The sequence below is a fragment of the Biomphalaria glabrata genome, chromosome 14 (genome assembly GCF_947242115.1).
Source record: "Biomphalaria glabrata chromosome 14, xgBioGlab47.1, whole genome shotgun sequence".
Classification (NCBI taxonomy): domain Eukaryota; kingdom Metazoa; phylum Mollusca; class Gastropoda; family Planorbidae; genus Biomphalaria; species Biomphalaria glabrata.
In genome coordinates this window covers 14811930-14835266 of record NC_074724.1, presented here as the reverse complement: position 1 = coordinate 14835266, position 23337 = coordinate 14811930, and the positions used below count along the sequence as shown (strand labels likewise).

Below are 23337 nucleotides of genomic sequence, written 5' to 3'. Positions count from 1 at the left end.
ATCAGTGACTATATCAGCAATTCACAAGTTCAAGTTAAGACCCGCGGGCAGCGGGTAATGTCTGTCTAGTAAATATATGAAATAAAGCCATTTCCTGTTAGTTTCCATTGAGATAATGTTTCGAAAATCCTAGATCGATTTTAAAAGATATGTATGTCTTGTATAGATCATGGGCGTAGCCAGGGGGGTTGGGGTTCTCCACACTGCAAAATGAAATCCACTCAGACACGCAAGGGGAGGGGTGTTGGAAATTTTGTGATTTTATATATATATATATTAATGTTTAACCATCACTTGTAACGTCACAGTCAAGGGGTATTTGAGTTTATAATCCCCCTCCAGGTGGATTTTATGTCAAAACCCACTCTTAAATAAAACAAAAAAAAAATAAAGCAATAGACAGTCATCGAATTCCATGAGCATAGCAAAATGGGGTTTTGAGTTTAATTCCCTAAGAGTTTTTTGACAAAGAATACCCTACTTCAATATAAAACGAAAGCAAACTACTGTCACCAGATTCTAAGAGCGTCACCAAGGGTTTTTTTAGTTTTAAAACCCCCTCCAGGTGAGTTTGAGATTAAAACTTCCCAACATTTTTTTTGACGATAAAATTTCCCTTTTCAATCAAATAAATTAAACCAAACTTAGTATTGGCCTCTTCCAGTCGAAGAAAGGCTATGGTTCATGTCAAACACTTTGTCATATGGCTGTCGAGCCCTATTTTGGAGAGGCACTCTTTTTCACATATATTGCAGGTTAAGGTGGTCATCGCTTTGGTGGTAGAGAAGCTAACCATTTTCCGTGTGTCACGCTTTTTTCAAGAGCTGAGGCCCATGTTTTCAATGGTCAGTATCTTCTTAAAGACTTTTCAAATTTTCTTTTTTTTTTCTACACTAACTTGTGTTTAATTACGCTAAAGGCTAATTGTAAAAGATATTGCTTTAGTCTATACCAGTTCTATCTCATTAAGGTTTATCTTTTAGTTCGAAATCAAATAGAATTTTTTTTTTTAGTATGAAGTATTTATTTTATATATAGTAAGGTAAAAACATTTTTGGAACACATTTATATTTTCTTTTTAAAAGCCATGCATCGCTGTTTATAAAATGTTTTGCAGGCTAGTTGGTGTGTGCACAAGACAATAGTTTTCCAAAGAAATATAATAACAAAAATCACACTGTTTTGAAAAGCACCATTAAAATTTATGAAAGTTTGAATTTTCAAAACAGATTCACATTAACAAATATTTCAATTGTTTTTCGGGTGTCATGATAAATTAAATGAGTTCATATGACTAGAACTTAAAGATATTAAAGTAAATCTTCCTTTGGCATAGATTTTTTGTCACTAATCTTTTTCTTCTGTTTGTGTCTGCTACGTTTGAACTGAAGTAATGGAATTTTGCCGGATTTTTCCAGGTCGAGAGAAGCGTAGATGACATTATCAGTTTGGCGTGATGACGCCGAGGAGTTGGCGCTTCTCAGACTGTTAGCGTGAGATACTGTGACGTAGAGTAGACCTTCATCTGAGATGTACCTGCCGCTTGGCTGGAAGTGGAAATGGAAGTATGCTTTTTATTTTACATGTACGTTCAAATAATGTTGAATTTGTTGGTTACAATTTTACCATTTTGTATGTTTGCTTCACTCAGTCATTCTCTTTTCTCAGTTCTCTTCTCTCCCCTTTGCTCTCTCTCTCTCTCTTTCGTTCTTTCTTTCACTTTCTCAGAATAAATAGAATACATTTAGGAGACTACAGTTGGCATTCCGATAAACACTAGTCATTTTCAATTCAAGATTTGGCTGAAGCTAAGTTGTGTTTGTCACGCCCCTAAAGGCAGCACGGAAAACTCCCAGATACACCTTCCTATCAAATGTCTCAAAATATTTAAGTAAAAGGAAAGTTTCCCTTTCTGACATTGCGATCTATGGGGCAGATGATGTTAAGATCATCAGTTTCTCTGGCCCACAGTTAACGAGCAGGGTGTCTCGTCACCAGCACAACATACAACCGTCATTACTTTCCGCAACTAAAGTCAGAAACCTATTATAGTCGGGTGGACTCAGGGCCCCCCTTAAACCCAAACATCGAAAATCAAAATATTATCTTTTTCTAATTTAATTCTCTCTTCCCAGCCTCTCTCTTCCTCTTCTCTCTCTTTCCCCATCTCTCTCTCTCCCTCTCTTTCCCTCTCTCTTTCCTTCTCCCCCTCTCTCCCCCCTCTCTCTTTTCCTCGCTCCCTCTCTCTTCCTCTCTTTCTCCCTCTCCCTCACTGTCTCGTTCTCTTTATCTGAATGGATGAGATACATTTGGGGGGCTAGAGTTGGCATCCCAATATATACTAGGTATTTTCAATCCAATCGTTGACAATAATAATTTTACTAGGCCGCCCTAAACAAGTTATTGTAACAAGATAGAAAAGAAATACTAATCATAATAGTCATAGTCCTAAGCTTACTTAATACTTTCCAAACATTTTATACACAAAAAATTATATTATCAACCTGATCATTCTGATTGCCGTCTTCTAGCCTATTAAATGTAATCTCATGTTCCAAGTCACCAGTGTTCATATAAACTCTTTCACCCAAGTCCTTCGTCAAGTCTGGAGCGTTGGGCACAAGACGCAAAGATCTAGGTCTTGAAGTCTTGAGATTCATGTATATGACGTCATTTAGGTTATCTACATTGACGTAATCTGCAAATGACGTCAGGTAATATTAAAATATTTTTTGTTAAATATAAATTTCAGGAACTTTCGAAAAAAAAGTTAAATATTCTACGTAGTTATGCCAAAAGACAATGTTGGAAAACGTTCTTGAAGGTTGCACACGTTATCAACAAATCCACAACAAAAAATTGCTTCCGAGTACATTTTTAGAAGAAACATTAGATGGAGAACTGCGTGAACTGGAAACTGCTTGGCAGTTCATCTCAGAAATAGTGTTCATTCGCTCAAAGCCCCACACTCGACTTAATAAAGAGAATCAAGAGGATGTTTGACTTGACTAACTTCCAAAGTGGATTTTAGTTCTGGCACCTCAAAAACTCCATCAGATACCCCCTACTCCTCACATGTCCACAAACAGATTGGACCACACAAGACTGAGTATTGCTATATAATATATATATAATACAAAAACACAGAAAACAAAAAACTACAACACTTAAATGTTTAAATGACTACTCACCGTTATCAGTTGTCTGGACGTCTTTATATAGATCTAGCTGTAGACTAATGAAGAAAATATACATGTAAACGTCATAGTGATCATAATGATTCTCTTTTAGAACATTAAGTGTAAATGATATTGGGTCATTTTATTAAAATAAAAATATTAATCAATTATTTTTACTTAAACTCAGTTTCTGCCTCGCCGTTTCAGCGCATGGGGCGGCTTACTGTCTTCATATGATTTGTTAATGCCAATGTTTGAAGCTTCTTCTCAGCCGGTGTTCACTGCTTTGAGTCTCCACGAAAGTGTGGCACCAAGTTGTACGAGGACGTCCCTGTTTGCCTTTCCTCTTATTGGCCTCCAAGTCAATTCTAGGTATGTAGAAGACATTTCCCGCAAATCTCATGCGACGCTCTGTTACAACTGCATTAAGTGATCGAATTCCAGTTCGGGATAGGATTTCTTTTTTGAGATCCAATCTTTGTATCTGACTCCTAAAATCTGTCTTTGTCAATTATGATAAGCCACAAAAAGCCTTATCTCAATTTTGGCAGATGATTTCCATGTCTTGCATGCATACGTCACTTTTGAAATGATGATTGTGTTAAATAGGTGGATTTTCGACAAATAGTCCTGTCAGGGGGAGGTATGGCGAGAATGAATGTTACTTTGATATTTTGGTATGATTGATATATCCCCTTGTGTATGTGAATAGTATTGCATGTGTTGTGAACTGAGTGATTTAGTCTTCGTTGAATGTGCGAGAGAGTGTGTTAAGTTAGTGAGGTCTTGCTCCCGGTCTAGGAAGGTTGGATAGTTGCTTCCTGAACTGGTGTTTATGTATTTATATATTAATATTTATTGAAAGTTGATGGACTAGTGATTGTGAATTAATATCTATTTGAGAGTTGATTTCATTATGAGCTTATTGGATATTAAACTATTATAGGTATTTCATTGGATATCTATAGTTCGAGTTGAGTGCATCTAGTGGTAACTGTTCTTATTTGAGTAACTAAGCAAGTATTAAGTAATTGTAAATGAGTATTGAAGAGCCCCCTAGCAAGCCAAGACAAGAACAAAATCCAATCATATAATTTGAACCCCTGACAAGTCCAATAGTTTGGCTTGTCAAAATAAGCCACTACCTTTCCATTTAGGCATGTTATGACATAATAGACATCCATTTCGCTTGCATGATGCTGCCACGGTATGTGACAAATTATTAATTAATTAACTATGGGATTTAATTATTTTTTTGAAAATATCTCTCATAAAGAAAGGAATAATGACTTACGCTTCAACTCCTTTATGCTTGACTTTAGCTGTAAAGCAGAACATGTATAAAATATATCATTTCATCGCTAAACACTATGCTCCGATTAAAAGGAAAGATAGTTCTGAGAAAAAGAAACTTATAATTTCTAATAGTAAGTTATGCGTACCTTTCTTTCTAACAATAAAAACAATGAATATAACCAATGTACACACTACGACAGCGACAACCGGTACTGCATATAGAACTGAAGCACTGTGAATGTCAGTATGGAACGCTGTTTGGTTATTGCCTAAGAATGACAAGATATTGAAGAATAATGATTTTAAAAGCATACAAATGATACAATACATTTTTAAAAATGTATTTTTTAATGATATTAATTGTTGGCATCGATGCCTTTGATTCCGCTGATTTTGACGATTACGGATAAGTGCACATTTTCACGTGACCTCGCAAACAGCGAGGAGGCAGGGTGGCTGAGCGGTAAAGCGCTTGGCTTCCGAACTGGGGACCGGGGTTCGAATCCTGGTAAAAATTTGGGATTTTTAATTTCGGGTCTTCGGGCGCCTCTGAGTCCACACAGCTCAAATGGGTACCTGACATTAGTTGGGGAAAAGTAAAGGCGGTTGGTCGTTGTGCTGGCCACATGACACCCTTGTTAACCGTAGGCCACAGAAACAGATGACCTTTACATCATCTGCCTTATAGACCACAAGGTCTGAAAGGGGAACTTTCCTTTTTTTTTACGCAAACCGCATTGCACCAGTTTGGCAAGCGAGTTTCTTTGGGTCTCGAATCTGTGTTTCACGACATTAGTGAGAGCTCTCCAACTTTCTCTTTCTGAGGTTTTTATTTTTAAAGTGTAAAGACTTTAAAAAAACACAATACAATGGCCTCAACTACAAAGAAATATAAATATATATATATTATTTATTTATTTATTATTATTTTTGATTTACAAAATAGCGGCTTTTCTGTCGGCACTAAGGAGATGGGGGGAGACAAAGTCCCCAAAAAAGACAACAGGCATAGAACTGTTTTGATTGGACTAGGTGTGGCAAAGCTAGAACTGGAAGTGGGTTGGCTGAGTGTTAAAGCGCTTGGCTTCTGAACCGGAGGGTCCCGAGTTCGAATCCTGATGAAGGATGGGATTTTTAATTTCTGGATCTTTAGGGCGCCTGAGAATCCACCCAGCTCTGATTGGTACCTCTGACCTGATCAGAACGGGGAACTTTTTTTTACAGCTAGGTCTGCCTCATAAAATACTGCACTGCTCCTTAATCTTTAAATTAAAATACAAACGTTTTTATTACAGTAAGCTGACGATTATTTATTTATATCTTAAAATATTTTGAAACTTTGCTGTAAATGAAATTCAAAATTCAAAGGTAATGATTACACTGTTTAAGGTTTCATATATGCGTGTATACTAAGTTTTACCATGTGAATATGTAGACAATTCGTTGGTTCTGTTATTCTCTGAAGCTTCTGATAATACAAAAAAAAAAGAAAAAAAAAATGAATAAAAAACAAAAATTGAAAATAAAAGAAATAAAAGAATTTTTTTACAGGATAGTCTTAAAAAGAGATAGAGATAGAGAGAGAAAGAGAGAGAGAGAGAGAGAAAGAGAGAAATAAAGACAAATAATTTGTTTTTGAAATGCGTGTACCTGTTTTGGATACTCATTCCGATTCGAAGATCATAACATCCAAGACCAGCGTTTCTCTAAGTTTGAGTAAGCGTACACTTAGAGGTAGGGGAAGACTTGAAAGGGTTAGGGTTGAACTCTATATTTTTTTAAATTATCCAATTATTACGTTCAGTTAATAAATTAAATACAAAATCAATACATCTCTCTTCAATATTAAAGTCCATCATTGACACATGGAATAAGGCGAAATAGATGTCATCTTCTATTTCTCTATGCTGTTATTATACATTAGAAGTCCACCAGTTCACTCATATTCCACATTTTGCAAAATTGTGGCGTTTTTTAGACATGAATAAAAATACATAATTCTTGACGAGATTTCTTTGCCAGCCTATACAGGACACACAACAGGAGAATATGTCTTTAATGTAATGAATAAAAAACTTACGCTAGAAAACTTAAGTTGATAGGAATAGATGTGCTGAAATAAGCACAAATGAAGCAAAAAATGTATGGTCGTAATAAAAGAATGAAATCGTTGCAAGAATGCAAAATGTTGCTACAGATGTAATAACTCACATTGCTGCATTTACAGAGATTTTGGAACCATGTAAAAACGCCCGCTGATCTACAGAAAGTTCTGAATGAAAGTGTAAAAATCTTTAACTAAGAAAAGTCTTTTGAATTTACGAGTTGATTTAAAAAATTTCTGAAGAACTGGAAAGCAGTAAGATTCTCTGAGCCTCCTTATCATATCCCATGTTTTATAGCTTAATATAGGGTTCTAAAATGATTATAAAATAGTAAATTTGAGTTGATTGCATGACTTTGAAAAGACTTAGTAGACTAGCATACTTAGTAGATATGCTCACTTTATCGTGACAATGCAAAAAGAATTTCATCGTTTCACGTTCTAGATAAATGAACGGTGCACTACACAAATTATAGAAGCAGAGTGCGATGTTCAAATAAAGGTCCAACGAGACAGCCTAGAGCTCTCTTCCGAAGACTAGGCAGCCATCCATAATAGAAAAAGAATTGTCACAGCACTAAAATGATAATAATAAAGCACACACACACACAAAGAAGAAAACTCACCATTTCCTTCAGGCTGTGTTCCATTCAAAGCTGAAACATAATATGACGTTTACATTTTAATTGTCCAAAAGTTTTTTTTCAGATAATATATATATATATATATATATCGCTACTTTTCCTTTTTTTTTTGCTATGGTCCAATCACAATTGTGAACCAGTGGGGAGGATGGGTATCTGGGAGAAGGTTTTACGTTCTGTCTTTAGGTGCTCAGTAAACACAACTCTGCTCGAGTCTGATATCAAACCTCGAGCCCCTTTCATAGTTAGCCAAACCAAACCAAGTTTTAGCGTACTTAGCCTCTCGACCACACTTTCCATACATGTTTTATTATAAGATAGTTTTAGAATTCTGGAATTACTTCAGACTTAACTTATTTGTACATGGTTACAAGAAGGACTGCCCTAACAATTGCGGGGCCTTATGCGAATCGGATTTGCGGGGCCCAGTTTGTGTGCGGATAAGCATAATAAGTGAAAATTAAGATTATGTATTAGAAGAACAATTCGTCTGTGCATTTATTCATTCTGTAGTAAGTACACTACCATGATCAAGTTAACTTTAAGAGCATTGTGTGTAGCGAAATCCTGGTTACAACAATTTACTGTAATCTTTTTTTTCATAATGAAGTTATATTTATATATTTATCATAGTATCTTTATGTAAAGTTGTTAAATTTTACTTTTAAGAGATAAAGCAATAAGAAAAGAAATGTAATAGTTTTTTTTATCACGTAACTAAAAGTTTTAACGAGAGATTAAAACTTTTTTACATTCGTGATTAGCGAGGGAAAAATAGAATGGAAAATGTATTTTTAGTAATACAGGTGTTAACAAATGTAAACTGTTTCTACTTACAAATGTTATATATCAGGATTCTGTTAATGGAATCAAATTCAATCTTCATTTCTTGACTTTTAGTTGGCACCAATTCTATCTGAATATATCGTGTCACCAATTGCTGGTTCCAGCTACTGTAAACTAAGATATTCTTTGAATCCAATGTTAAATTTGATATAGAGCGGAGAGAATTTTGATGGCCTCTAAAATTTGAAACAATTGGTACACGAATATTGTTTATTGTTATAGCCCGATCTAAATGTCCAAATGTCCTGAAGCAAATTGTCAACAAAGAATCTCTTGAAGCTTCTATTCTAATGTTTGTATTGCCTCCGTTGCATAGAGAACTTGGTAAACTTAATACATCATGTATTAAATAAAACGTATACTCAATGGTTGTGTTATCACAAATTGTAAATTTTAAATCATATCTTCCGAAATTATATTCAGTCACATTGATAACATTGAAAATTACTCGAGTACCATTTTGACTTATATTCACATTGCTTATTTCTTGCATAGAAGTGTTAGCTAATCCATGGTGAATGTAAGGCAGTTGCTGAATGCGTGCTTGATGCTTCCCGGAGGCACTAACCAATACACATATAGACATATTCATAGTAAGCTGTGCATAGTAATAGGTTTTAATTTCATGTCCTACACAGCTTTTGAATTCATAGTCTTCAGCTGAAAACAAAAATGAAAATGTAAATCATACCTTGCAAGGGACCATATTTGTTTATAAAACTGTAAACAATTTAATGAGCACCTGAGCTAAAAAAAAATACATTCTCGTTTTGTATTCTAATTTTAGATCACGAACGTTCATTAGTCATATAATTATTAAATGCTAGAAAAGAAAGCTTAAAAAAGTATATTTTATACAGCACTTTGAGAATTGTTTAAATTATAATTAAAAAAAAAACTATTTTAATACGAACCATTTAAAACTTATATTGCATTATGTGCACTTATGTCGTAAATAATTCAGAAGTGTCTACCTTTGAGTTAAAAGCTTCTCTTTTAAATATTTTTGTTTGTTGATTTTGATGACTTTAGTTTCTATATCAAATTTTTACTATGTTTGTGTGTGTGTTTGTATATGTTTATTTTATTTATTTTATTCATGTAAAAACCTTCCTTCATGTAACAGTACCAGGTCAAAAAAGAAGAGGTACACGGAGAAAATGGGATGACAACATAAAGGAATAGCCTGACATTAAAACAGATTCTATCCAAGGCAAAAAAAGGAAAGGAGAAAAACAGTCGAACAATCTTGCGTGCTGCCCCAACTTTCAAACAGAATAAAAGGATAGGTGATGTTTAAGGTACGAACAATCCTAAATCTTCCAAAAATTAAATAATATATCTGATATTAGAATAATTAATATATTAAGATATTTGTACAATTGCATATTTACCTGCTGATATTGAGACATTAACTGCAGAACGCAAACTTCGACTTTTACTTGTTTTCAGCAAAACACTGTGGACTTTTGTCTGTGTTACATTTCTAAAATAAATTTGCATAAAGTACTTTGAACCAATATGAAACTGTTCAACACTGACATATATATCCTCTTTGTCTTCTGGGTCATTGATTCTATAAAGTTCATTGTCGATTCCACAATATTCTAGTGGACCAGAGTTTGTTATATAGCAGATGTGGATTGTAACAGTTCCATACATTTGTGTTTTAATTGAGGTAAAGTTCTTCTCTTTTTCACACAGGTTTAAAGAATCTTTCAAACAATTGAATAAATTGAATGTGTGTGTATGTGTGTATAGGGTTGTATATGATTAAACGTATTTGTGTACGATAACAGCAAATTTAAAACAAACAAAAAAAAGAAAGCTTATATTATGTGTATCAATTAGGCCGAATGAGTCTTGTAATTTAATTTATAATAGATCTACAAAACAACAATAAATCTTTGTGATTAGAAATACTGCTTTTAGCTTACTCACTACGCTATGATCCTATCACTTCCTCACTACGCTATGGTCCTATCACTTTCTCACTACGCTATGGTCCTATCACTTTCTCACCACGCTATGATTCTATCACTTTCTCACTACGCTATGATCCTATCACGTGACTGGACCAGTTAGAAAGGGTTAGGGGAAGAAGGAACGGGGTATCTGGGTGATCGCTTTTTAATTATTTTTTTTTTAAAGGGAACGACCTGAATTCAAACGTGTGGGTGTTAAGTGCGCATGTTAGTGTCAATGTGAAATGGTGCGAATGCGTGTTGAAAGGAGAGGAGAACCAAACTGGAGAAATACAAACTAAATCGTGTTGATAGTGTTCATGAAGATTAAATAAATTATAATCTATGACGTTGACGTTTTGTGTTGATATATTGTTAAAATTGTCTCATCATAGAACAAAACGTGACAGTGGGTTAAAGCCTTCTCTGGCTTCTCACGCTAACGTAGTAACCACTCTACTAGAGAAGAGTCTATGAAAATGGAAGATTGTATAGTTATGTAATGTTTCTATTTCAAGTGTATGTTCACTAAACCTCTGACGACAATCTATACAGGAGACTAATTCAGCTTATGCCAGCACTTCAGTTGTTGTAACCGGTCGTTGACTTGTAGTGCCAAAACGATGGTAGACAACTAAACCGGTTGTGGGCGTAATGTATCTTAACTAGGGGTGCACCGGATAGTCGCTCCGGCTCCGGCTTCTGCCGAATATCCGGCATTTTTTACTATCCAGTGCTATTCGGCTCCGGTCGGATATCACTACCGGATAGTAAACCGGATAGTAAAAATACACCTATTTAATATGCATAAAGTGGACCTCGTTCTATTACTGTCTGTTGTACAATGTATTAATGTTTATATTAAAACAAAATAATGTGCTTAAAAATAGAGCCATTATGAATATGCACCAAACATCGTTTATTATAAAGACAAGGCGTGTTAATAAATTAATATAGATAGAAATGAAACTTTACATCATAAATGCGCTTTACATACAGATTAGCAATGGCTGACACTTTTTTCAATTTGTCTTGACCTTTGAGTAGGTTAGTTAACATGTTAAAATGCTATATTCCTAGACTACGTCATGCTGACCAGACGTCTGTCTAGCTGTGCGGGTATATCTCCAGAGGTAGAGATGAACAACTCCCACTCCTTTTATTTGTTTAGTCCATCACATTGAGTTTTTTTATAGGCAGGTGACCACAAGTTAAATACGATGGACGTAGGTTTAATGTCAGCGTATTGACACTCTCTAGTGGTCATACCTTTCGAGGGAACTGAGTTTGTTTATTTAGTAGTTAATCTTTATTACGAGGGCTGGACTACCATAGCCACACCTCTAAGGTAACCAGGTATATTTCCAGATGAATAACTCCCTCCCCCTTTTATTTGTTTAGTCCATCACATTGAGTTCATTGATTGACAGGTGACCACAAGTCAGATACGATGGACGTAAGCACTCTCAAGAGGTCACACGAGGGAACTATGTTTGTTTATTTAGTAGTTAATCTTAATTGGGAGGGGGGTGGACTTGACTTCAAGCCAAACATCTACACGGGTATCCGGACAAAGAGTTTGTTTATTTGGAGAAAAATCTTAATCACGTGGTTGGGCTAGAGGCCACACCTTTTCAAGTGTGCCGAGTTACTTGAACATACATCTCAATTAGTAAGCTGGACTAAAGATCACACGCACCTAAACGAGTGACCTTTAGCTACACAGAACACAAACCGCGAGATTATATAGCCCAGTAAGCCAGTAACTAATTATTTTGTAGAAGACACGACCAGGGCAATCTTTAAATGGAGAGCTAAACACCCCCCTACTCTTTATTTTATTTCTTTGGTCCTCGACACCCAATTTATTGATAGACATTGACCATTTTAAAGCCAGAATGAAAAAACACAACGTGCTAACAAAGGATATTACACTGTCAATAAATATTACGGTTAAATAATTTTTCTAACATGTTGACTTCAATATTACTCCAGCAGTTAAGTGTCTTGATTTGATAACAATATTCTTAATACTTTGTGACAGTCAATGAACTCCTTGTTATTACTTTTTTTTCACTTAAGATGCGTACTTAGCCAGTGTGTATCAGGCTAGGACGACTTTTACACACCTGACATCCATAGGCTTACTATCGTTCCCTTTTGTAACAGTTACTGAAACCACGAATAAAATAATTAATAAGTAATAATTAAGGAAGATGTTTCTAACATACGTTCTTTGCATTTAATGTTTCTTACGTACGTTCTTTGCACAATAAAATAAAACAAAGATGTACATGTTTGCGTGTGTGTATTTTTTTGCCTTGTATTAAAATCTTTAGAAAGAAAGCTAATTTCATTGTTTAATTCTTTTGACTTAATAAATAACGGAAAACCTTACAGTAGATTTTAAAATCGCATAAAATAAATTGAATAATAGTACCGCAGTTAGATCAAGCAAATAAAGAAACAATATGCTGGAGTGTAAAAAAAAAAAAAAACAACCCTTGACCTCTAACTAGTGGACGAGTATAATTTATCTATATGCTTGACTGACCATCCAATGTGTTATCTTTTTTGACTGACACCCAACTCTATTGCGTGCGTATGCTCAAGGTAAAAACAATGCTTGATGGTTAACACCATCAACTATACACACTACACTAGGACTACATGTGTAGGCTCACTAGGTATATCTGACCAGGTTGTTGGTCTGATATTCATGAACACACACATCTGAACACTATACAAGGCAGATTGCACTTTACTTATGAGATTTACATTTGTAACTAGTTAAATATATACCAACATTATTTACATTGACACACATCCTTTACAGTTGATGGCATCGTACATACACACAGACACACTCATGCTATACAGATTTTTAGAAATACTGTTAAGCTTGAATAAATCAATCAGTAACAGAGTTTAAAACAATAACGTAGGCTAGGCCTATATAAAAGGAAAAAAAAATAAAACCAACCAATATAGGTGTGTTATTTAACAGTTTTGTAAAATGTTCAGCAACACAAGATATTAGCAAGACACTTAGGTATCCGGCTCCGGCTCCGGCCCCGGCCGAATATCAAATTTCACTATCCGGTCATATCCGGCCCCGGCCGGATATCAAAAAGTACTATCCGGTGCACCCCTAATCTTAACTAATAAAACTTCAAATACATTGAATACTTCCTTTTCTAAACAAACTAAATAGAACTTTATTTATTATAGAGACTAAATCAACTTGTGATCAAATGAAATAAATGTAGTAGACTTAAGTAATAATATCTTCAAACAAAATCTAACTCACAATAATAACACAACCTTTCAGTCTCACGTTCTGGAGTCGTCTCCCCTATCTAAGATCAAGTGACGACAATGCCAGCTATGTTGCATCATTCAAAACCAATCGCTAACCTTTTCCCACCGTCACCATATGAATACATATACACACACACACTCCATAATATCAATCAAGTACAATTTCTTTCCCTTGTTTAATATATCAAAAAATATTACCAATAGGTAATTAACTAATTGTTTTTTTTTAATTGATTCTTGTGTTGTCAGGTAAAAGAAATTTTTGTGCAAAATTTCAACTTGATCCGATGTTGGGTGTCAGAGAAATAATGTATTATTATCATTTCGCTGGCGGACTGATAGGGTTAATGTGTGTGTGACCTACTGACACACGAGACTAAGACGAATCACACTGGTCAACGGCTGTTGAACAAGGGACATTACTGCAAGTAGACGCAAATAACCCTAATTGTTGCGCCAGCAGGCAGCAGTCGTGTTTTTTCGTCTCTCGTTTTGGAGGATTTTTGTGTTGCTATTGTGTTGCTATTTTCTAGAGCTAAGTGATCTTTCTTATACCATTAGATTTGTGTAGATTTCGTCTATAGATTGGTGTATTTAGTTCGATAGATTTAAGTCACGTTAATTAAATTTAATTAGTTTTTGTATTCATTTACTATCCTTTAGTTTAACAAGCATCTATATAAACAGTAACAGAGTGATACTCATAGCCCGAGGGATTGATGTGCTTGGTAAAACCGTGTACCGTGGCCACTACATAGCAGTCGGAGCGCAAACCTGTGTGTCATCAGTCCTAGTGTGTCAAATCACCGTACTGGAGTCATGGACGCTAATCTATTACGTCGCATAGGACGCACATGTGTGTTACTCAAATCACGACCAGATAGCGAGGTTTTCCGAAATATTCGTCGACTTGGCATCGGGCGTAAACTGCCGACAGTTCGTGGGTCGAGGGCTGGGCGTCTTATTCGCCTATGGTATAACCCATCGCAATTCAACTCAACAGATACATGTCACACAGTTTCCAGGACTCCTAACTGTGTTGTTAACCCCACCCCTACCCCTGTCATTTCTTCTACGACAGAGTTCAGTAGTTCCCTACTAAACTGTTTTATTAACCACCCCACCCCTATTACTCCTCACACAACAGAGGTCAGATGTCCCCATCAAAAACCTATAATTCGTGATATTACTCCTCCTATGTCTTCAACACGTGCTACGCCTCTGGTGACTATATCCTCCAGTCTGCTTAAATTAATGCACCTCAACGCCCAGTCATGCAGTAACAAAGCTCTTGAGCTTGCAGACACCATCACTGATGATAGCTACGACATCGTTTTCCTTAGTGAGACATGGTTTAAAGAAGTTGGTGATGAGCCAAGAACCATTGAGCTAACGCCACCAGGCTTTCTTTTAAAGAGTCTACCTCGAAAAACAGGCAGCGGAGGGGGTCTAGCAATACTGTACAGAGATAGTCTAGCCAAGTCAGTAACAATAAGACCTGACAGCTCAACGTACACCACCTTTGAGATGTGCCAGTTTCGCCTTTCCCACCACAGTAGAACACTGACTTGTATTTGCCTGTACCGCCCACCACCAAGCAAGAGAAATACATTGACAACAAAAGTTTTCATCAAACAATTTCAAGACCTCCTTGACAGTCACATATCAACAAAAGATCTATTTGTCATAGGCGATGTGAACTTGCATTTTGACAGTGAAAATGAGACATACGCGATGTCGCTGAAAAATGCGCTAAAGGATCGCAACTTAGACCAACTGATAAATGTTCCGACACACGTCAAAGGCCATATTCTTGACTGGATTGTTACAAATGCAAGTGAGCTTATAGCCAAACTCAATGTCTCAGACCGCGGCTTGTCAGATCATTTTCTTGTAATCTTTGAAATGCGCCTATCAAAAGCAAAAAAGCCAAAGAAAAACGTGACTTCTCGTAAACTTAAAGCCATAGATATTGCCACCTTCAAAATGGACGTGACCTCTTTGCTGTTGCAACAGAGCAACACAGACGTTCTCAGCAATTACAATTCTTGCTTGAAAAAGTTACTGGACAGCCATGCACCTCTTGTCACTCGTACAGTCTCAGTCAGGCCATCTGCACCCTGGATGACGGAAGACATAAAGACTGCCAAACTTATTCGCCGACGTGCCGAACGTACATTTCAAAAGACAGGTCTGACGATACATCGACAAATATACATACGAGAAAAAAACAAGGTTAACCGTATGATTAGAGACGCAAAAGCTAGTCATATTCGACAAAAAATCGAAACTTCTGATTCTTCAAAGGAGCTATTCAGGATCACCGCTGAAATGTTAGGGGGAGCAAATAACGAACGTTTGTCGTCATCTATCTCAGTATCTGAACTTCCTGATTCCTTCAATAGATTCTTCATTGGCAAGATTTAGTAGCTCAGAAACGACATGCCATCCCTCTCATCACAGCTTGACCACTCTCCAATTTTTCAAAATACTCCTTTTTGCGAGTTTCGGCGTGTATCTGAAGATTATGTCAAAAGTACTATTTTAAAGATGCCAAATAAGTCATGTGACCTTGATCCCATTCCAACCTCCTTGCTCCTTGAATGTTTAGATGAGCTTGTACCTACAATTACCAACATTGTGAACTCTTCACTGACTTCAGGCATTGTACCACAGCAATTTAAGCATGCACTTGTCAGGCCCTTATTAAAGAAATCCAGTCTTGACCCGGAATGTCTAAAAAACTATCGCCCGGTATCAAATCTTTCCTTCCTGTCAAAGCTTCTGGAGCGCATCGTGTTAGCGCAAATTCTTTCTCATCTTCAACAGTACTGTCTCTTGGAAGAATTTCAATCTGCATATAGGAAGTGCCGTAGCACAGAGACAGCAGTGGTCAGGGTACTAAACGACTTACTTCACAATTCCGACAAAGGCCACATATCAATTCTTTCCATGCTGGACTTGTCCGAAGCCTTTGATACGCTAGACCATGAAATTATGATGGCCAGATTCTCTGCAACTTTTGGTTTAGCAGGAGTCGTCCTAAAGTGGCTTGGATCCTACCTGACGGAACGCACCCAAAGTGTCGTTGTTAGCGGGACGGAATCAACAAGCTTACTTTTGAAGTACGGAGTACCCCAAGGATCAGTTCTAGGCCCAGTACTGTTCACTATGTACACATATCCACTCAGCGGTGTCATACGGCCAACCGGCATCTTATACCATTTCTTTGCCGATGACTCACAGTTATACGATTCATCAGTACCCTCAGAGGTGTCGCATCTGGCAGAGAAAATCAGTAGTACCGTTGCAAGGGTGAGCGATTGGATGGTTGAAAATAAACTCAAGATGAACGAAGACAAGACAGAAATAATTAAGATTGGCACTAGGAACAATGTCTCAAAAGTTGAAAGCACAGATTCTCTCTTTATCACGAACTGCCATGTTCCTTTTGTCCATGTAGTGCGGAATCTTGGAGTTTTCTTCGACTCAACACTATCTTTCGACCCACAAATAAATCAGCTCTGCAAAGGTCTTTATCTGCAGCTGCGCAGATTAGGCCAGATCCGACCATATTTAACAACGGAGTCAACAAAAACGCTAGCTGTGGCATTCATACTCTCCCGCCTTGACTACTGCAACGCCGTGCTAGCAGGTATACCTGATGACAAAATAGCCAAGCTGCAACGTATACAGAACAACGCAGCTCGAATAGTCCTTAAAAAAACTAGACAAGATTCTGCTACTACGCTCTTGCGCACGCTCCATTGGCTTCCCGTGAAAGCGAGAATCGATTACAAGGTCGCCACACTTTGTCATCAGTGTATATATAACAATGAGATGCCCTTGTACCTTAGCGAACTGATTACTCCATATGTCCCCCAGAGAGCCCTGCGCTCAATGGACTCAACGCTTTTAGTAGTGCCACGTTTCTCCCTCAAAAGCTACGGTCTGCGTGCTTTTTCAGTTCACGGACCAAAGGTTTGGAACTCACTCCCCATTGATCTCAGACAGACAACATGCTATACCACTTTTAAGAAGAACATTAAGACCTACTTGTTTAAAACTTTTTTAGATTAACTGTTATTCTAGCTCTTGTGTTTTTGTTTGTAATGTTGTTACAGCGCCTTGAGCCTACATTTTGTTTGTTAACAGCGCTTTATAAATAAAATTATTATTATTATTATTAAATATGACCAGTATTATGGTCGTGTGACCGAAAGCCTTTACGGTCGAGAGACAGTGTGTAAAGAAAGGACAGTTGAGCCCAGGACAGCAAGGCAGTAAGGATTGGGCGGTACCTTGTGAGTCCTCGAGAATGTAGCTGTACGAGCTAGAGAGACTTGGAGTTAGGCAGTTCTGTTGTATTAAAGCATTTGAAGTTAGTGTAGCCAATAGTAATTTATTTGCTGTTGATGCATTTGTAATTAAACCGCCACAATGTTTATTGAAGCTCTTGTTGTAAAGTTCTTGTGTTAGATGTGCTGTGTGCTTAGCAGTGTTTACAGAAGGCCTGGTAGAGAACATCGTAACAGTATAATATTTTGGCCAGACTGACGGACAGGTCGGCAAGTGAGTTATGTAAGCTTTATAAAAAGTAATAAATGCAATTGCTAACTAATAACGAATACGAAAGCAAGGACTATAAACTGATTTTCTTTACTTAAAAAGGAAAATATTTGAAAACAAATTATTTTACAGCGAAAAAACAATTTAAGAAGTAAAAAGAAAAAGAGACATAAACCTTGCTTACCTTCCAGATTTATTCTAAATCTAAACAACATAACGTCTTGGTAAATAGACTTCAATTTCACATTATAAGAGGTAGGAGTATCTTGTTGAATGTTGAAAATTGTCACTTGCAAGAAATACGTTTCTGAGGAGTTTGTCCTGATAACTACTTGTTTACCACTTTGAACAGAAGTGTCACTCAAATTAAAGATGCGCTCATTTATGGTAACACTTTTTAAGTATTTCGAAGAACCTTTAATGCAAATCTCCATAGTTATATTTTGGTCCAGGCTGGCCATCAGCTGTGTATTATTACTTGTTGCATTACACAATTCAAAAGTAGCTGAAATAGACAGGTAAAATATAAGAAAAAAAACCTTTTTAAAAACAAAATCTTTTATTAAGCAATTATTTGAACTTTAATCATAATCTTAATTTGTAATAGATCTAGAAAAAATAACAATAGTTAAATTTGTGCGTTGGGAAATATTTTTACCAATTTATTTTGTTGATCACAATTTTATGTTTTTAGCCTGCTCAGTGTGCTATGATCCAATTACCCATGGGTGGAATAGGTAGGAGGGGCGGGGCAGGAGAATAAATCTGGGAGAAGGTTTCCGTGCTGGCATATGAGAAGCAAGTTGCTCGTCTTAAATTCGATCTTGAGGGCTCAAGCCCCCTTCGTGGACAAGCTAGCCACTGAGCTAGACAATTTTTAAAAATAAACATTGAAGGTTATAGTTGTATATTATGTGTCTGTAATATTGAGACGACGATCCAATTCACTACACATGACTTTCTCTCCTTAGCGAGAACTGTCTCTATATAACACGAAAGTAATTCATTAATTTTGACTAATTGATAAAATAATTGGACAATTTTTCTATTCATTTTTGTTTCGTTAGGGAAATAAATACTAAACAATAAATAATAATCAGTCTAGAGAATAAAAAAACCTGCACTGTCAGCTAGCCCTCTTAGACAAATGCATGTACATGCACGAACTGTGGCAAAGTCTGCCGCTCCAGAACTGGCTTGATCAGTCACACAAAACTCTGCCCCGTCTCAAGACGAAACCAAAACCAGTGGCTCACCTGGGCATCCATTGCCTTCCAAGACGTAAGGAGCCAATATAAACCTAGGCCTATTCTCTATTACCAATTTTTTCATAAATTACTAACTTTTCTATACATCAAATACTTACTTTGAGTTACCAATGTAATCATTCTGTTGAGGGTTTCTCGTTTCTCACTTCTCTTATTCACTGTTATAATTTCTATTGTATGGTTACCAGGAAACGATTGATGGACGTTGTCTATGAGAAAGTGTAGGAGCAAATAATTTTCACTCTTATAATAACTCTTGCTTACTAATTGTATATATTCTGTAGGTGTATTTACTGCTACTAGTTCGATATTGTCGTTATAAAATAAACATAAACTAAAATTAACTGCTGTATTGACGGCTGCATTGAGGATAGTCCTATATGTAGCGTCACAGAACTTGACAGGACCTGTTGATGTACCAAAGTAATATTATTGAATATGGGTATCTTTTCAAGACTATTTTATAAATTGTTATAATGCATACTTTATTGGGTAAGGCAAAGGCTTCTTTTTTTTCAGGCTTTAATTTTTTTACAATTCCTCTATTTAAATCACAACTTCACGAAGGAAGCCGGAGAGTGGTTAGAATGAGTAGCCTGGACACAAGTCTCAAAATTGGCTATAACAATTTTCTTAAAATTTAACAGTTGATGTATATCGCAAAAATAAAGAATTAGTCTACTAGCTTGTTAGCCACACTGCGAAAACTCTAGACTGACCGTTACAATTTTAAAAGCAAAATAAAATTAATTTGACTAGAGAACAAGATTTAGATCCAACATCGGTTTTAAAATGAGAATCACGTTCTTTATAGTAGTATCGCGTTTGGGAAATTCCGAATGTAAGGCACGATTTAAGTTATATGAAATGAAACAAGAAAATAACTTCTTTATACCTTCTTTATATAGGCCAATTATTTTGCTCTTAATGACTTTGAATATCAGATTTTAAAAAATGAAACATTGTTTTTAACACGCCAGATATCCCCCTTCCCCACTCCTCGAGAAAGAATGCATACATCTACTAGACTTTTCAATTCCCAATGAAAGGCCTTTAGTTTTAGTGTTAGAAGACGTTCCTCAACATGAATTTATTAAACACTTGACTAAATAAAATCAACATGCGGAAATACCCGAAATCGTTCACGGTCAAACTAAAGTTTTACCAATGTGGCCAACGAATTATTCTTTTCCCAACAATATACATCAACTGTCAATTTTTAGGACAATCGTTAGAGCCGTTATCGAGATGTGTGTCCACGTTCCATTATTGCCTACCCAGAAAGTTCCACAAAGGTATGAGGTATTTTAAAGATATTTACGTTGTTAGTTCTAAACACGAGCACAATGAAATGCATCTGTGGGGCCTAAACAAACGTGTGTGCATCTACTTTCTGTTTCTAAGTTACCACTGACTGACTCCATAATCCCTTCTACTAGTTCGCGTACATTTCGTACACAGCTTTTATTTACATACTAGGTGCTTGGTAAGAACCGGTTTTGACAGATTCGTAACCTAACCACCGGAATTAGCGAAACAAAGTAAGCTTACAATCAGACCTTTGTATTTTATTTTCGTTTTACCTAAAGACCGCAGTCTATGTAAAATAATAAAAAGAAATAGCAAACAAATTCTTTATTTAAAGACATTTTTATCTAAGTCTACTTAAAAAAAAAATATGTCTGACATCAATTCCGCTTCCTTTTAGACGCAGTACAAATAAACTAAAGAAAATCCTAATACTTCAAAAGCATAAAAAAGAAAGATGTATTAAAGATCTATTAAAGTCTACTTCTTTTTTTTTAATCGTGATAGAGCAAGAGATAATACTTTGTAGCTTTGCCATTTCTGTACATTTAAAAGGAAAAAAAATTAAACGATTACAATTAATACAACTGAATTCCGTATATTTAGACTACAGAAAAACAAAATAAATGTATTGTGGGGAGCTGTAGGAGAATTTACTATACCCAGGGTAACAAAGAAAACAAAATGGTGGTTCAACAGAATGAGTGAGAAAGGAGAAAGAGAGAAGGAGAGAGAGAAAGAGGATAGCAAGAGGGAGAGAGAACGAGAGAAAGATACACAGTGTAGAACATATTGAGTTCAATTAAACAAGTCATCCAGTGATGAACAAACAAAATAGAACTCACTTGCACATTATTAGAATAATAACTTGACTGACGTACAATATTATCATTGAATAAATAAAGCACAGTGAAGACAATGACGCCAGATAAATATTCCTTAGAGAATAATGACACTGAACAATGACTACTTGAAACAACGACATTGATCATTTGTTTTACATCCCTTAGAAAGTCGCTTTTCAAAGACTTCTCTGGATTGTCTACATAATTAATAGCAGATCTTTTTCTAAGTCTTTCTAAATACCTATATATTTATAGCAAGGTTTTCGAAAATGTTAAATCTAACAATTACAAATTTCTTTCTTATACATTACATTAGGACTTAATTTATGCTTGGCTAGCAGAAATGTTGGCGGCCAGGCGTGAAAATATGATATCTATCTCAGTAGTATCCTAGGTATCACATTTAAAGACCGCATTACAAGCTAAGAGATTAGAGACAGGGTACTGCAGAGATTGTACCCCATGATAACATTCTCAATATGGAAATATTACAAATATCTTCCTTTAGGAACAAAACTAGAAGAAAAAAAAAGGAAGAAGAGGCAGACAAAGAAAGCAATGGGAAGACGGGCTGTCAAAACTCATTTTCTCTCTAATATATGTATGTGTCATGCTAAATGTACCCAAGTCCTGGGCAATACCATAATGACACATACAAGGACAAAATAAGATTCAGAATGCCACTTTACCGACATAGAACATGTTTAATTACATTATTTTGCACTATAATACAGAAAAATAGTTAGAGTCTACACTTAGACTATATATATCCAAAAAGTCCAACTGTCCTGGACTAGGAACAAAAACACACTCTGCCTTATCATGAGTTACCTTATGTTCCACAAAACATCTCACCAAACAAAAACAACCCAAAACAATAACAGTTTTTGAAATCAACAACCTGAATTGCCCCCCTTCTCCTCTACAGTAAACAGGAGACCCAGGCTGACCAGAACTCAGTCCTGACACGGGCCTGCTATTGACAGAGAGGAATGGAGAAAGACGGTCAACAAATCTTGCATGGTGCCCCAACGGTCCAACAGACTAAGGGATAGGTAAAGGTAAAGATGAAAATATATAAAACTGAATAATGTCTAAGATTAACATAAACATTTATTCAAAAACTGCACCGTAGCAGACAGTTAAACCGAATCAAAACTTTAAAATATAATTTACATTTAAATGAATAATAATTTGTTCCTTTTTCGTACTTAAAAACATGAAAATTTAAAATGTGTTAAAATTATTTAATTAAAAGTAAGTTACATTATGTTAAAACTTTAATTAACATTGTTCATGTTGGTAAATAACAATTCAATAGGCTGTCATAAAGTAATCAAAATTAAAATGTATGATTAACTTACATCCTGGCGATGTTTTGACTAACTTTCTTTGGTTGACATTGTTGTTAAAGTCTGTAACGACACATATGTAAACTCCTGTGTTTTCACATTCCATGCCTGTCTGTGGTAAAGAGCCATCAACAGAAGTAGTTTCTTCCATTCTGTTAGTTTTATTTTTTATTATCATTACATGTCCTGTAAATCCATTTATTATCTTTATGATTTTTTGAAAAAAATTCACATGACATCGGAGTCCATCGTTGTCTTCCGAATAAAACTTGAAAATAAATAGTTCTGGAGATAAAAATATAAACAGAATGTCAATAAATAAATCAAAATGTAAAATATCAAAGGACTGGTTACAAAAATAAATGTAAAATATAAACATGAGAGTAGCAACAGGGCCTGCGTAGGGAATGGGCTGCCCGAGGTAAAGTGAATTTTTTGGCCCCAAAATTAAATTTAAAAAAAAATTAAAGTATGCAATTTATTAAAAACCTAGTGTATTCCAGCAATAACATTGAGGACAGGTTTTTTTTCTCTAAAATAATAGACAAATGTCTTGTTGTTCTATGTACATGGCGACAGCGTGAGACTTTATTAAACTTTCTATTGCGCATTCAGTCGGAGAATCATAACTCTTCAACGTG

At 35.8% G+C, this 23337-nt stretch overlaps 1 protein-coding gene across 1 annotated transcript; it reads right to left on the bottom strand.

The window, feature by feature from the left end:
- Positions 1 to 1000: 1000 nt before the first annotated feature.
- LOC106053178 (uncharacterized) lies at positions 1001 to 22981 on the bottom strand. Its single transcript, XM_056010961.1, has 12 exons — positions 22709 to 22981; positions 19290 to 19598; positions 18108 to 18428; positions 9464 to 9784; positions 8061 to 8729; positions 7206 to 7235; positions 5896 to 5943; positions 4622 to 4744; positions 4474 to 4501; positions 3192 to 3235; positions 2505 to 2698; positions 1001 to 1547 (listed from the first exon to the last, which is right to left on the bottom strand). Exons 1-12 carry the CDS (start codon positions 22872 to 22874, stop codon positions 1311 to 1313), a joined length of 2490 nt encoding a protein of 829 aa, XP_055866936.1. The 5' UTR covers positions 22875 to 22981; the 3' UTR covers positions 1001 to 1310.
- Between the last annotated feature and the right edge of the window lie 356 nt (positions 22982 to 23337).